This window comes from Passer montanus, unplaced genomic scaffold (assembly GCF_014805655.1).
Source record: "Passer montanus isolate IOZ18808 unplaced genomic scaffold, ASM1480565v1 scaffold12, whole genome shotgun sequence".
NCBI classification, from domain to species: domain Eukaryota; kingdom Metazoa; phylum Chordata; class Aves; order Passeriformes; family Passeridae; genus Passer; species Passer montanus.
The window spans coordinates 7412303-7428049 of NW_024358722.1; the positions used below are offsets into that span (position 1 = coordinate 7412303).

At 42.8% G+C, this 15747-nt stretch overlaps 1 protein-coding gene across 3 annotated transcripts in view; it reads right to left on the reverse strand.

Moving 5' to 3' along the window:
- Positions 1-15741, reverse strand: part of RHOQ (ras homolog family member Q) — a 21994-nt gene extending 6253 nt beyond the window's left edge. For 2 of the 3 annotated variants that reach the window (XM_039697853.1, XM_039697851.1), the window contains exons 1-3: positions 15540-15741; positions 15325-15383; positions 275-439 (exon numbers count right to left, since the gene is read on the reverse strand). In XM_039697853.1, coding sequence (XP_039553787.1) covers positions 275-439; positions 15325-15383; positions 15540-15681 — 366 coding nt within the window. In that variant the 5' untranslated portion in view covers positions 15682-15741. The remainder of the gene's footprint in view (positions 1-274; positions 440-15324; positions 15384-15539) is intronic. The other variant, XM_039697852.1, reaches the window with a different exon arrangement.
- Positions 15742-15747: the final 6 nt, after the last annotated feature.

Genomic DNA, 15747 nt, shown 5'->3' on the forward strand with positions numbered 1-15747 from the left:
ACTAAGTCCCATGACTTTTTAGAAAGTCACATGGGAGGCATGCAGTCCATCTTGCCACCATATTTACAATGGACATAAGTTTTTTTAACAAAATGGAGATAGCTCATTGGAGAACAACACGTAGCTGTGTTTTTCTGCCACCTGTAAGGGTTGTTCCTCCAAAGGCAGAAGAAGGTGCTGCTCAGGTCCTGTTGGTCTTGACTTCCAGCCCACAGAAAAGGCACCATACAATGATCCTAACTGTTTAAATAAAGTAGAACAGAACCAAATATACCTGTGTTCCTACTAGTAAAAAGGGAACATTAGGTGCATATTCCTTCAACTCCGGTACCCACTCTTCCTTCACATTTTGAAATGAAGCAGGGTTTACCACTGAGAAGCAGATAAGGAAGACATCGGTCATAGGGTAAGATAAAGGTCTCAGACGATCATAGTCTTCCTAAGGAAGAAAAAGTCTGTTATCTGCAATATTAAATTGTTGCCTGTATTTTAACAGTTACGTTCAGAAACTGTATTTGTGTTTTGTGAAGGCTGTTGAGGCAAACTTTCTGAATGTTTAAAACTATTCCAAGTTAGTTCATGTCACTGTTAAAGCAAAATTTACATATGAAGATAGCTGTATGTGAATACAAATATTTAGAAAAATGTGTTGATACTGATAGAAACTTTCTTCTCTATGAGAATATACAGAAGATTACCATTCAAAAAGTTTTCATGAAAAAAACAAAAGGCTTATGGTTCAAACATACTTGCAGATCAAAGACTAGTATTTGTAGAGAAATGAGCAGGTGTGACTGCTGTAGAGTCATCCAGGTTATACAAAGCTAGACTAGATTAAGGCTGTTTGATGCACTTAAATGTTCTATTTTGGATCATACACAGAGGTGATATTTGAAGCCCTCCTTAGAATTTTCTTTGTTTCTTAGAAACCTTACAGTCCTGTTCCTAGTATTTAGGGCAGTAGGAAGGATCAGAAGGGACCTCTTTTGTCTAGCCTGTGCTTCTAGCAAGCCCAGCAAAGGATCAGATGGAACAGAAATTCATAATCAAAACCACTGTGGAATATTAATGTGTGTGTTTGTTTGTTTGTTTGTTGGGAGTGTGGGGGAGGAGTTGGTGTGAAAAGATTATTTAGGACATTTAGAGCCCCAGCATTTAAAATCAGCAGTCCTACTGCCAGGGTATACTATACTGTGGCAAGACAAGTACCTAGGAGCCTTGCCTCTCTTGTAAATCAGAGTTCTCTCTAGCAAGAGAGAAAGTGGATTTTTGCCCTATGTTTTAGCTAACAGCCAGAGGGAACATGCCCCAGCTTCTATCTGCAAGACTTTCTTTGGTCTTTGGCAGTGAACCAATGCCTTACCATTCCTACTATAGAATTTTGGTGGGTTTTGCAACATGGATAACTAAGACTGAGGCCAGGCATTGCAGAGACACTACCAAATGCTGGATTTATACCTTCCACAGTCAACATCGCTTCGTTAGGGCTGCTGCAGCAGTTTCCCTCTTTCCCATGTAAACTCCCCATCTTAATTAAATCTCACAAATATTGCAATGATTTGTTCATTAAACATAGAGACAGACATGTAATTCAAGTCTGTGTTTGAAATGAGACAGAAAATTAAATTTTTGTTCCCTTGGGAACAGCCACATTACCAGATTAGTAACCTATAGTCACGCCCTCAGAAACACCCTTCATTGATTTGTTAGGTTTTAGACATGGTCACTAGAATTTCAGAAAAACTGTGAGAACTTCCTCAGAACAGTTTCTGCTTGGCTCATTTTTCCATTTGGAAGACAACAGCTGTGGGAAGAGAGCTATTATTCTCATGAACTGGAGGAAAGACAAGCACAGGCAGAAATTCTGCAGTAGCAAGGAGGTGATCATTCCTTGTCATACTCTTGTGCCATTTTGAGTATCCCTCTAGTTTTTGTAAACAGGCTTGTCAATTAGCTAGAGCATGCTTAATTGTTGACATGGCTTCCCAATTTCACAGCCACAGTAACTGATATCACTTTGAAGCTACAACATTTGACAGGCCTTTTCCCTGCCAGTGTCAGGCTCTTGCCCTGATTCAGAAGAAAGAAACAGTAACCATGTCTCTTCCAAACCTGTGGACATTCATCATAGAAAGCAGAAATAACTTCAAAACATCAGCACAGGAAGTTGAAACTCTTTTAACATTCAGTCGGTTTTTTTAGGCATGTATTTTATGTTTTGCTTCTACTACTGAATATAGCTAAATCCTGCTCAGGGTTACACTCTCTTTTCTGGGGTGGAGATTAAAATCCTAAAAGAAGCTTTTTAACTACCAATTACTCTGTTCCCTGGAGTACAAAATCTGCATGAAAGAGTACACAGTGGATCCATCAGCTCTCAAATTCAGCTCTAAATCATATGTGAGTTATTAGTAAATAAGTTGTGTTTTTAAAAAAATCTAGCTAAAAGCTGTAATTTGTTCCTACCACCAAAGAGCTGCCATCCCTATACTCTACATTTTCTAAAAATCTCATATCTGGACTAGGATAAGTAGAATACTAAATGCTGGAATGGAGAAAGCATTTCACTGTCACCAGAAATTACTGTTACACCATTAACATTTAAATAGCTCTTTAGTTAATCAGTTTCAAATTACAGGTGGACCCTTTATTCATAGCAAATATTAATCATTTTCTTAAAGCCAGTCTCAGGTCTGAACTCCTTTCCTGCTCCTGCATTTGTTTATGTGCCTTTTGATTTATACCCTGTTCCACTTGCACTGGGCCAGCTGTGGGCAAGCATAATTAAGAGTTCAGCATTAGGCAAGTACAGTATGATTGGGTACATCATGTACCACAGCCAAAGATGTGTGTGGCATTTGCTGCAGTGGCTTCACTGCATTTATGCTTCCTTAAATTATCAGAGAATTTGGCCATACCCACCAGCCCTGCTGCTTTAAACATGACAGTGCTCTCAGGCTCTCCTTTAAAGCTTGGCTGTGCTCTGAACATCAGGTGTGCATTGGTACTAATAGTGGCAGTACTTCTAACAAAGCCTCCCACCACATGATTGGACTGCTCCTGAGTCTTCCTGGGAGAAACCCTGCCTAAATTTTACCAGCATCTAGTAGGCCATCTGGGCTTAAACACTCCTTCTGCCTCCCAGCAGCCCCTCAGAAACAGCAATAAAACCTGTAAACTTTCTCTGATGTATGGCCAGCATAACTGCTACAATTGGTAGAAGAATCTGAAATACCAAATTAATTTAGACTGAATGTTAGAGAAGCCTGGAAAAATATTATTGCTTCAACTATAATTTATTTCCTAAATCTAGTGTAAGGGAAATAAATGTGGTTTATTCTAAAATTAAATGCAACAGCCAAATTGGTTATACTAGCCAGTCAACATAAATTACAGTTTGAGTGCATGTACATATCACACTATACATCAGTTAGATTAATTAGACAATCTGATTGGGGAAGGCACTGCATATATATTTATAATTTTAAAATATTTAAGGATATTAGCAGGAATATTTTAAGAATGGGAGTAAGATGGGCAAGAAAGCCCTTAAGGATTGAAATAGTATAAGTCTCAAAAACTCGAGGCTATAATAGTCAAACAGCTCATTCTCCAACATACTCTAGAGTTTAAAGAAAATTGTTTGCTGAAGCAAGTGAATATAGAAAATGTGAGGGCTGTAGTAACTTCAAACAAAACTGGGCACAAGAATGTTGACTTAATTAATGTTCCATGGAGCTGTGATCCCTTTAAAAGACATGACACTGCAGCAGGGCTGTTCATAATTTCCCTAGTATCCTTGTGGAAAGCCAGGACAGCTGCCAGTACACAACAGGCATAAAGAAGGAGATGAGATGAAGGAGCTAAGGACTTGGCTTCTCAGCAACAAACGGGGGGTTTTGTTTTTAAAGTGGAGAATGGAAATTCAGGCTTTAAAATTACCATGTCTTCTTACGGTAGGCTGAAGGTATGTCTAGCATTGCCTTTATCTTGGTTTCTTAAAATCTGTCCTTTAGGTCTCCTTTTCCATGTTACATTCCCTAATAATCTGCCTGAGATTTTCTACTGCCTTGTATTTGAATACTGCATTTTGGATGGTGAAGAAGATTTGGTCTAACATGTCCAAAATCTGGCTATTTTCAACATTTACCTGTCCAGAAAAAAAGGTCTTGAGAAACTTTTTGTATGCAGACTGGAGAATGGCATTGCAGTTCCACAGCATTATAATCTTCACTTCGTGTGTTTGCTCAGACCAAAAGCAGAACACACTGTCCCATTGCAAGTCATGCATTTGATTTTGAACTGATACTTTTGCCCAGTTCTATGGATATCAGCTGAGACACAGCTAAAGAAAAGGAAACTATTCCGAATTCTGCTACTGACACAGTATGGAGTCCTGAGCAAATCATTATCCTCTCTTTGCAGTCTCCCATGCATTAGTCTTTGCAAAGCACTCCAAAAGCCTTTGATGTACACAGCTTATGTGCAGTGGGATATTTAAAAAAAAATAAACTCAGAAACAGTGGATTATAATAATTTCTGGACAACCTTCTTGAGCCACAAAAAGCACGATTTCCTTATATTCATTAGCACACTGAAGTGCGAGGCGCAGACATACAGAGATTCTGTTCTCTATGTAGAGACCTTGTAGCTCCCCTGATTTATGGTATCACACTCCTCCCAGCTCGAGTTGAAGTGATGGACACAGAGACAGAGGTCCTTACCCCTCTGTCAGTGTGAGACCACAGGCCTCCTGCTCATCTGGAAGGGTAGTAGGGTCTCTGTCTGCTTCGGAGACATGAAAGGCAATTAGTCCTTTGCAGCCAGTACCTTCCCACACCTTGACCAAGACCTTTGAGGAAGTCCAGGCCTCTCAGATCTACCATTGCAAGTCATGAAGACAATGTTAACCTAGATCTGTCTGGTTGATTTTTATTTCTTTGCTAGTGTTTTTAGGAAAATAGGAGAAACCGAATTATGGTATATCATTAACACTGATGCAAGGGCCTAAGATGTGTCATGTTTTAATCCACACTCAGTGTCTTGTTCTGACAGAACCAAAGTAATGAATTGTTTTGTGTCTTTTGCAGTTTAGGAATGAAATTTTAACAATACATCTTCAGTTGTTATACTGACATATCCTTGAAAAACCCATTTTTATTCCAATAGGTATAAAGTGAATGGATGTAAACAAAATAAAGCTTGCACCATTGGAAGAAAAATTGGAGCTCAGAACCTCTGCATTTGTGATCTCTGTGTTAGCAACCATCTGTTGCTTTCACAGCTTACAACAGCAATCGTAAGGAGAGGTTCTCACTCCCAACCATCTGTTTTTAGAGGGGAAGCCAAAAATAGACATCAGGCGGAGTTGCTGGAGGAATCCAACCTTCATGCAGCAGAGGGTAATCACTACTGCTGAGGGGCACAGTGAGGCAGAGTTTGGCAGAGTAAAATCCCTGGTACAAGTCTGTTTTAACCACTTCATAGTAACAAGAGTCAGAAGTCCTCTGTCATTATGAATTGCTGTATTTCAGTTTTTTTAATGTATTTCAAAGCTGTCCTTCAAGACTGCATTTTTCAGTTTTCCTCCCTGAAAATAAGTTTCTGTTTCAGAAGGCCCCCTGTAATATTTTGGAAAACATAACAAGTGAACCATAATGACTGATGTACATAAATGTGGACTTAGTAACAACTCACAGCTACCTCTGGACACATCCTGCCATCTCCCCCAAATTATTTGGATTAGAGACTGATCTGCAGCTTTGCTATAAGCACCAGGCAAAGCCTCTATCTAAAGGTTTTGAAAGCAAATGCTTACTCGAAAAGTACACCAGGAAACAGACTTCACTCCGCTGAATCACCCTGTGGTTTCTGATTCTACAAGACATTTGGTGGGGGAGGAGAGAGAGGGAAGTGGTCTGTACTGCCCAATGCCAAGCATAAATTGCTTCCCTGGCTAAACAACGCTCTTCAAATGTTTCAGTCTGGGCTGTGTAACACTGTAACCCTTTGCAAGGCAGGAGGGTGGAGCGTCCCCCAGGATGCTGGTTTCCTGGCACTGCCACTCACAAGGCACCACTAATGCAGGACCATTTGGCATAAAGCTGCAGTTTGAACTGACAGTGCATTGCCATAAAACGTCTGCTTATCCAATTCCATGACCCAAGCCCTGCTATGCTGATGACTGCATTTGATTTTTCAGTTGCCTGCATCTGTAGCCCCTAGCTTTTGAAAGCACAAATCAAGAAAGATGCAGTGATTATTCCGTGGCTGCAGGGGAAAAGTGCACTACAGACCCTCTGTCTCTTCACAGGCTTCTGAGGATACAGCTTGCATTGCTAAAGAAAGCAGAATTGTCCTGTTGTGGTTTGTTTGCACAGGTTTCCCAGAGAGTGCAAAAAGCTGTTGGTTTGGGCCCAGCATCTATTTTTAATTTATAGAAAAGGCTGCAAGTATGCAGAGTAAGTGCCCTTCCATTGTATTCTAAAAATGAAGTAAACTGATCTAAATCCATTTCTGAATTCCTGTGAGGAGGACTGTTCAAAGGACATATGAATTATACATTGAGAAAGCCCAGGGTTTGTGAATTACCTTTTTTTTTAATAACAAAACTTTCCTCCTGGCGTATGCGAGAACTGTGCAGCTGCTTACATCTCTGAAAATCTTTTCTGGATAGACAGAAATAACTAGCTGGAAGATGGAGCCTAGTTAAGATGGATTTTCGATCATTAGAGACAGGAAGGACACATATTTCTTTTATTATATACAAAATTGCCTTTAAGGGATCAGATTTGATCCTAGCCTCAATATGGGATTCAGTACTGTCCAAATGCTACTTCTTGCCATGTGGTGATGCTAAACTACTTTCCTAGATGGTCTCAATAGCACACTCCCTTCTCTCCATCACCATGAGAAATTTTAACTTGCTGGATGGTTTTCTAAAAGTGAAGGTCCCTGAATTTTCTCGATAGGGGTTATTATTTTAGCATCTTTATCAACAGAACATGTATTCAGCTGACTGCAGGCACAGTTTCACTTGAACACCTTCACTTGAACCTGTTGTCTATCCACTATGGAGCTCTTAAGAAAAGGCAGAGTAGCTGGCATGGACAAACCCTTTCACTCCTTGCCCATAAGAAATCTGCTGTGCATTTCTTTCTCACTGTCAGTGACTTTATGAACAGGATTTTTTCCACACCGGATTTCCATTTTCCCCAGGAAAGGAATTCACCCCAGTTGTGTCTGCACCTATGAATAATCAGGACTTTCAGTTCTTTCAGATACAGCAAATAAAGCTAACAAATAAAATGCACCCTGACACAGGAGAGCTGGACAGATCCTCTGCAGAACCTGCTCTTTGGAAAGACAGGTTCTCTGAGTTTATTTTCACAGAAGAATCTGACCTGTTCTCACAGGCAACACAGCCTACAGAGTAGAGTTGGTTTAATACAGTTATCCATATATCAGATATATCTTTATATTTGCTACCTGTATAAAGACTGATCAAACAAGACTGATCAGTTAGGTGTCCCATTTCTTTTCACCTTTTACAAAAAAACCCCAAAAGCACATTCTTCAGTCCAGTGTTAAGGAACTCATAGAAGATTACAGCTTCACTGCGTCCTCAAGATTAGCTCCCATCACACTTCTCAGGAGAGTGCCAGGGCCATCATGGGCACCTTGAATGAACACATCACAGTGAAAGTTTCTGGAAAGAAAGGAGTTCCTAAGAATCTTCTGCACCTTGTTTTATATCAAGTCCCATTTCCTAGGGCTAACAGCTCCCATTGAAGAATGTGATAAAACACTCAGCAGATGTTAAGGTGGCTGAAAGAAAAACCATAGGCAATTTTTCTTAAGTGAGGAATTTTTAAGCCATCTCACTGCCTGTGGCTGGCCTATCTGTTGGTCATAACTAAAGATGCATCCCAGGTCACACCTAGCATCCATCCCTTGTTGACCTCAACACTGAATCCCAGTGGGAAATCGGACCAACAAGGAAGTAGCATTAAGTCCTAATGATGATCTTAAAGCGTTCATGACTACATCTAATTTAGGGCACAAGCTGCCTGAGGTACTCTGAATCTGTGTTTTATTCATGTGGAGCAATATACTCACCTAGGATGCTGACAGATGTTGCTTTCCTCTGGAGAATAATGCTGCCACCTGCATTTTTATGTGCACACCAGTGAGTGCCTGGCATAGCAAAGAATTATTGCACACGTGCCACAGCACAGATGCAGCATGGAGCAGATTAAAACAGACTGGGGACAGTAACTGTAAAGTGTCAAATGACACAACCTCTTCAGAACTGCTGAAAGTCTCACGTAGCATTCAGACATTTTTTTAACACAACTTGCCCAATCACCAATTCAAACAAATAGACTGCTTATAAAACCACAGAACAGAGCAGTAAAAAGACACAGTTCTCCTCTGTGTCCTTATTTTGTATTTTTTCTCATTAGGGGAGGAGCAGTTTTATTAGAAATGAAACTGCTAATTTGGAGGCTTTAAAAAAAGTCCTGAAGCTCTGCCCCAAAGCATCCATTTTTGAGATGTTAAAGTTTATAATTCACAATAGAACTGTAGGATTTTGAATCAGTGTGCTTTACATTATTTCTTCATTACCAGATTCCTGGAGTCTCTATAAAGTAAAAGCACATCCCTTTCACCTTTAAATAAAAGATTAATTTTTAGTACCCCACAGATACAGAGAAAGGTTGATATGTGACCATAGATGAAGGACAAAGATTTAAAGAAAACCCACATACAGCAAAGGGCAAAACCATTTTAATTTCCTAGAATTTTTAGGTAGTGGTGTATATGGGTAGGAAGAGCTGGTTCATCATTTTGAATACCCAGGACTAACAAAACCTTGCTGAAGTAGGTTTTACATCCACTTTGTCCATGTGTTCTTAATAAAGGAACTGGAACAGAGTTTACTGAAATCAGCAGTAGGGTGGCAGCTAACACAGAGCTTTGGATTAGACCCTAACACACCCTTTTACATTGCAGGTCTGTGCTATAGAGACAGTGCTCTCATCTAATTTTGTTTACTTTCTTTTAATATGTAATTTGGAGGCTGAATCAGTAGTTAGGCTATAAATAAATACTTCAATTTTTTATACTTCTCCTATTTACAAAAATATGTAGAGTTCTTTGCAAAGAAAACAGATTTCAGTGGAGATGTCTGAGTATGGACCTGACAAAAATTCCCAGGGTGTCATATATTCTCTATCAGAAAAACTCCACGAGTCATGCTACCTTACCCAGTTGTCCCATTCCATCACTCCTGCCTCCTGCAGCACAGCTGTAGATTATATGATACTCAGCTGAGTGCAGGTGCACACACCAGCTCAAGATGAACTCGGGAAGTAAGAGGATACGCAATAACATTGTGCTGGAAGAGCAGTAACTATTTCTATTCAGTGTTGCCTTTTTAGCTGGTCATGTTTAGATAGCATTGTAAGATGCCACTGTGCCTCAAAGAAATTGAAAATTAGGAAAATTCAGACAGCACTCTCACAAACTAAAGGATATCTACTGGCTCTTAACCTAGGAAAAAAGGGCTTTTTACTTGGCTGGGTAATCAGTGTTTAGCAAGGCTCCATCCTAGGTCAGTAGTCTTCATAAAAACGTGCTTTTAACAGATCAGAAGTTGAAGTTTCAGAAAACCTGTCAAACATGGTTTGCTTTTTGTTCTTTATTTTGGTCTGCCATTAACTTGCTGTTAAAGTGGCAAAGACATTCTGGATCTACATTTTCAAATGCATCCCTTAGATTTGATTTTAACATGACTCAGTGTCGCTATTCAGAAGTACTGTGGGGCTTTCGGCACTCTGAAAATGAAATGTAACTGTCTTGAGTTTCCAACATCTATTTAGTGGATGCTTCTGGAAACTCAGAACACAATCTCCCCTTCTGCAACTCCCCATCTGGTGATAACAGTGCTTACCTATCCTTCTAGGAAAGCTGCCGTGCTTTCAAAGCATGAGTCACAGCTCATGAAGAGGCGTTTAGATGCAGGCTTTGCACTGAGAATATTATTGTTGCAAGGCCATTTTTAATAACCAATCTGAAGGTATAAGTCCTTTTCCTTTTAAAGAGAAAGCCTATCTTTGCTTAAACCCTTATCTAGAGAGCTGTAAACACAGAGATTGTTAGCTCAGGCACTTCACCTCCTCTTACACTGTAAAACTTAAATTCCAAAGGGAGAATCTAGGCATGTTTTTATTTTATCTGCATACATCCAGTTGTTAAATCTACGTGGCTGGCAACATCCTGAGGCACAGAGCTCAGCGGAGGCTGAGCTATTCATAGGCCAGCACGCTGGGCTGGGAGTGAGCTCATGAGCTCACAGCCTCCCCAGTGCCAGCTGCTGGCTCGGCTGGGACATGTAAAGGGAACGAGGGAAAATGCATGTGGGAGGAGGGAGGCACGGGGAGGGGGGGCAGAAAGGGGACAGGATGTTAGTTGCTAACATTTCATGTTTAGATTTAGATCTGCCAAAATCATGCTGGAGGTCTCGGTGTTTACACCTCTGCAGTAAAGGGTGGCAGGCTTTGCATTGTGTGAGACTGCTTCACTCCAGGCTGACATTTGGAGCTACGGCTGCCTGGTAGGGGCAACTCAGAAGGAGCAGTGTGCTCTGAGGAAGGACATTTCTATTTCGCAATAGACCAGCAGCTGCCTCTCTTCTCAGTAAGATACTGGGGTGGTACCTAGGGCTAGACCAGGCTAGACCAAGACAGAGAGCCAGCAAGGAGTATAAAGATTACTGCTATTTATTTATAGCAACCACCACAGGTTTGGGAACTATCCATTTTAATAGCCACACCTCACACACAGACACTTTCACATTTATAACTATTTGTTTTTACACCTCTCCTCAATGCAGACACTCATCTCCCTAATAACTGACTTAGCTTTATACACTTCAGCAGCCTGACTGACTTAAAACTGCTTTAGCATCAGGGCTTCTGTTACAACCAAAAAATCAGTTTATCTGAATTAAGATGGCTGTGGCTGCAACCACTGTGACCATCTGAGCTGAGATGTGCAAAGTGGCTGATTCTGTGCTTGTGAATACCATGTTTTGTGGTACTGTTCTGGGGACAGGTGAGAAGGTACCAAGAGCTTCATTGTACCAGACCCTGTGTTAGGGTGTTTAAGGCAGAGCTATAAAAGCAGAGAGCCCAGGAGCACAGTTCACCTCAGCTTTGTATGACCAGGCCCCGCTAGTATCAACAGTAAGTGATGCTGAGGGATATAAATGTTATTATGAGGCACTGCACTGTAGTGCCTCATAATTCACCATACCCTGCTCTGCCCAGATGCTGGCTTGGTGCCAAATCTCTACCAAACAGTCATGCCATGCCTCAGCATCTCTTTTCCTGGAGCAACACAAGCAGTACAGGCTCTGCTACTGCAGCCTCCCCCATCTTTCCTCTAGATCCCAGCCATCCTTTACAGCAAAGACACAGGAGCAGAGCAAGACTTCCCCTTGTATGTGGTCAGCACACACTGGAAGAAAGGGACACCATGAATTAAAATCCTACAGCAGAAGGAAAGACTCCAACTGTAATTTTAAACAACAGCCTTGAATATAGAGCAAAATCCCCAAAGGGCAACTCCTGTGTGTCCTGCCACTTACTTCAACCACTTGGGACATAGCAAAGGGACATGTGGCACCACTTTGTTAGTGCTTGTAGACATTCCTGCAAAAATGTTAGCATCTTGAGAGCTGGCAGTGTTACTTCTGATATCTTGGAAGAGCAAAATGATAATCACTTGCCAGCAGTTCAAAACCGCTCCAACATGGTGATCTTAACAGACCCCTGATGAAGTCATGGTTCTCTTCCCAAGCTGATTTTGCCATGTACCTCTGTTCAATGAAGAGCAGTATTGACACACAGTCTCCCAGAGGAGGCTGCTGCAAAGCCAGAGGCCTCCAAACATCAGTATCACAAGCACCTCATATTTAAACTTCAGTGCATTGATGTGTCTTCAGTGTAGGTAGGTTCCACAGTTTTCATCTTCTGGGGAAACCAAGACCTGCTCTAAACCCACTTGTGCATGCAGCAAGGCTAAAAGGAGCTGCTAGCTGCACCTCTGGGAGGAATTGCGGGAGGAATGGCACCAAATTCCCACCCACCTCCCTGACATGGGAGGCTGCCTTCACAGCTGCAAACCCAAATGGGCTCTCAGAGCCTCCACAGCCCAGCAGCTGTACTGGCTATTTTCTGCTGAACCAGGGCCTCAGTATTTTCAGACAGAGAAAAGCCTTCTTGAACTCACACACACTCAAAGACCCGTGTGTAAACTGAACTTTGTGAACCACTAGAGGCATTTTTCCTTGCTATGTATATTACCAGGGGAAAAAATGCGATTTTAATAGGTTTGTTTTCAACCTACTTTAAACTCATGAAGATATGAGGCCTTATGTCATCGTTATAGTTACTACATGTGATCCTGTGTGTGTTGTGAGGAAGCGAGCTAGGAACGAGTACTGGATGAACTCAAAAGCTTGCAACTCCTCTGCCAAAGCAAAGTCTGTCACAAGTTGCTAAATACATAACCACGCAAGTTAAAGAGACCCACACACTGATAAGCCAGTATTTCAGGGTGATGAGCCTGCTGTGCACCAGCTATGAATCAAAATCTTGTCTTTAATCTTTCTTCTGCTAAGGGCTTTCTGCATGGATTTGGAGTAAGTCACTATCTGAACTTTCATTAACCCCTTTCACTCCTCCTCCCCCTGAATTGAGATCTGTAGATTGGACCTATTTACTTTGTCCAAGGCTGGAAGTATAAACCTGCTGATGGTTGTGTTAGATACCACAGTGATCACACATAGCCAAGTTTTATAAAACTATACTGTCAGGCCAATATTTTACAGTAAAATTATTTGGGGTTGACAGAATTAGAGACAAAAGCATTCATGTATCCTGGCACAGAAATCCCAGCTTTGGGCAGCAGTTTATCTGATACAGAAGTCTGTGCAAGCAGCAGGCATGTACCAGGTACAGCATGCAGTTTCCTCAACACAGAGAAGACATCACATCATCAACTCTTTTCTCCTCTTTACTATATATATGTGAGTTTTAATGTAAGATTTCTATTATTGTGTAGCTTTGGGAAGACAGGCTTGTCAGCTGCTCTGACAAAGCAGCTTTTCACTGAATGAAGTTGCTGGACTGGCATCTTGATAGAGACTCCCTTCTTTAGTTGTACTGGATGTTGGGATGGGGCTCCCGTGGGCAGTCTCTGACAACCGCCAGTTCCCCAAACATGCTGAAGTGTGATGGGGATAGTGGTAAAGATTTTATTAGTACCACAGGTCTGACTAAAAGGGAAATTTTGGCAAGACCAGATATATCTGTAAAGATAGCCTCATTAAAACACCCTGTGTGAACTGAGGGTCCTTTGAATCAGGCCAACAAGATCTATTTCTAGTTGCCTCAAAAGCTGCCCTGGAATTCAAAATTAAGATTTCAGCTTTTCAAAAATTGTGAAAAAAAAAAGCTAACCTCAACTTTCTCTATATACAGCTTCACACTGAAAAGTTTTTCTTAGTGTAACAGGAACACCTTAATTTGCTGTTTGTTGTAAACTGGCCAGTTTACCCTACTGACTTTTGAGGAGGCCAAAGGCCACCTGTGTTTGCAGTCAGCACATTCAGGCAGAGTGGGGTACCACAAAGCCACCTGAGTTAAGGTTACACAGAGCTAACACATACTCACATTAATAGCAACAAGACCAGAACAAGGGCTCAAATAAACTGTGCATATGTCCACAAGTGCTAGGCTCACTTTCACACTTTCCAATGCTCATTATAAAAAAAAATAATTAGTTGCACGCTAACCAAATGCTTTGTCTGAGCACTAGATCCTCACTTTGCAACCTACTTGAGCAACATTTTAAAGCTGTGTTCTGAACTAATTACTATTCAAAAACAGGACTATGATAGTAGTAAGAAATGCACTTAGCTGGCATAAATTTGACTAGCTTGTGTTTATATCAGGGAGATGACAAGCATGAAGTCAGTCTTTGTGGGAAGAGTCTCATCCTTCAGGGTATCAGCTTTCTGGAAATGGCGCTGTTTCCTACAATTCTCATGGAATTAACTTTTTTTACTGATTTCAGGCCTAACAAAGATATAAGACTGGTTAAATACTGATTCCCTAATTCAAAGTTATATACAGATCTAAAAAGGTGCACTAATTCAGGCAGCAGTTGTTCAATTAATTATAGGAACAACGTTGTTAAAAATTACAGCTTCAGTCTATGCGACTTCAGTGAGACTGTCTTACGAGTTGCTCTTTACAACAAGGAAGCATGTCTGAGGTCATGTGAGACCAAAGCACATGCTCACAACTGCAAGAAGAAGTTTAATATAGGGAATACACAACTTTACAGAAACCCATGCTGCGTTTCTGTATTTGCTCTGCACCTCCCTGGGAGATGCCTGCACCTCCTGGGGTCAGGCTCTTCACAAATGGTTTCAAATAAGTGATCCCCAGAAAGTACTCTAACCCTGGAGACTGCTTGGCTCGTGACTGGTGCCATGCAAGTTAAGCTAAGGAAGAGATTATTTGAATCATGGAGCCCTTTAGAAACCACTAGACCAGTGATCCCTCCAAACATGCAGTATTTTATCCATCATTAAAGTTACTTAAGAATCATGTTGACAACACAGCATCTTTCACAACTGGCTGTAATGATCTTAACCAAATTAATCACTTGAATTATCTGGGACAGCAAAAGAAACCCAGGTTATCTCAAAGGCAGTGGCTGAGAATTACATGTTATTATTTTCCACCTTTAGTTCGAGCAACTCTTTGTAGCTATCTGAGTGCTGTAAACCACAACCAAGGCAAGCTGCGGCAGCCTGGCTCTCCATCCGACCCGAGGCGGCTGAGGCAGCGTGTGCCCTCTGCACTGAACGGGGCACATTTCCCCACCCGAAGGCCGGCGGGAGGGTCGGCACCCCGAGGAAGGGGCTGTGGCCGGTGCCGATGCCCGGCCCGGAGCACTGCCCCGCGGGCACCGGGCATCCCCCACCCCGGCGCCGGGCGATGCCGTGGCGCCCCGGCCCCGGCACCGCTAAAAATAAAGCCCGTCTCCGCCTGCCCGCCCTCGGGAATCGAGGTTGGATCGATGGTTTTCTTTTAAAGCCGGATTTTATCAATCGCCCCCCACCCTCGGCAACCCGCCTTTGAACCGCCCAGCCCGGACCACAGCCCTGCGAACAACTTCAGCGCCGGGATCGCCGGCGGGCGGGGGGACGGGGCCGGGGATCCGCGGGCAGCGCTCGGCACTCACCTGGCCGGCGGTGTCGTACAGCCCCAGCAGGTACTGCTTGCCCCCGACGGTAACGCTGACTGCGAGGGGGGAGAAACACAGCGGGTGAGGGGGGGCAAGCCCGGCCGAGCGCTCTGCCGGCCCCCCCGGCAGGGCAAGGCCAGGGGATGGAGGGAGGAGGGAGGCGAGAGCGCGGCTGCCGCCCCCGGCGGTAGCGGGACCCCCCGCCCGCTCACCTGCGTAGTGGTCGAAGACGGTGGGCACGTACTCCTCGGGGAAGGCGTCGTTGGCGTAGCTCATCAGCAGGCACGTCTTGCCCACGGCGCCGTCCCCCACCACCACGCACTTCAGCATGACCGCCGCGCTGCCATGGGCCATGGCCGGAGCCCGCCCTCATGGCCCCGCGGGCGCGCCCCGCCGAGCCGGGCCCCTCGGCATCGCCGC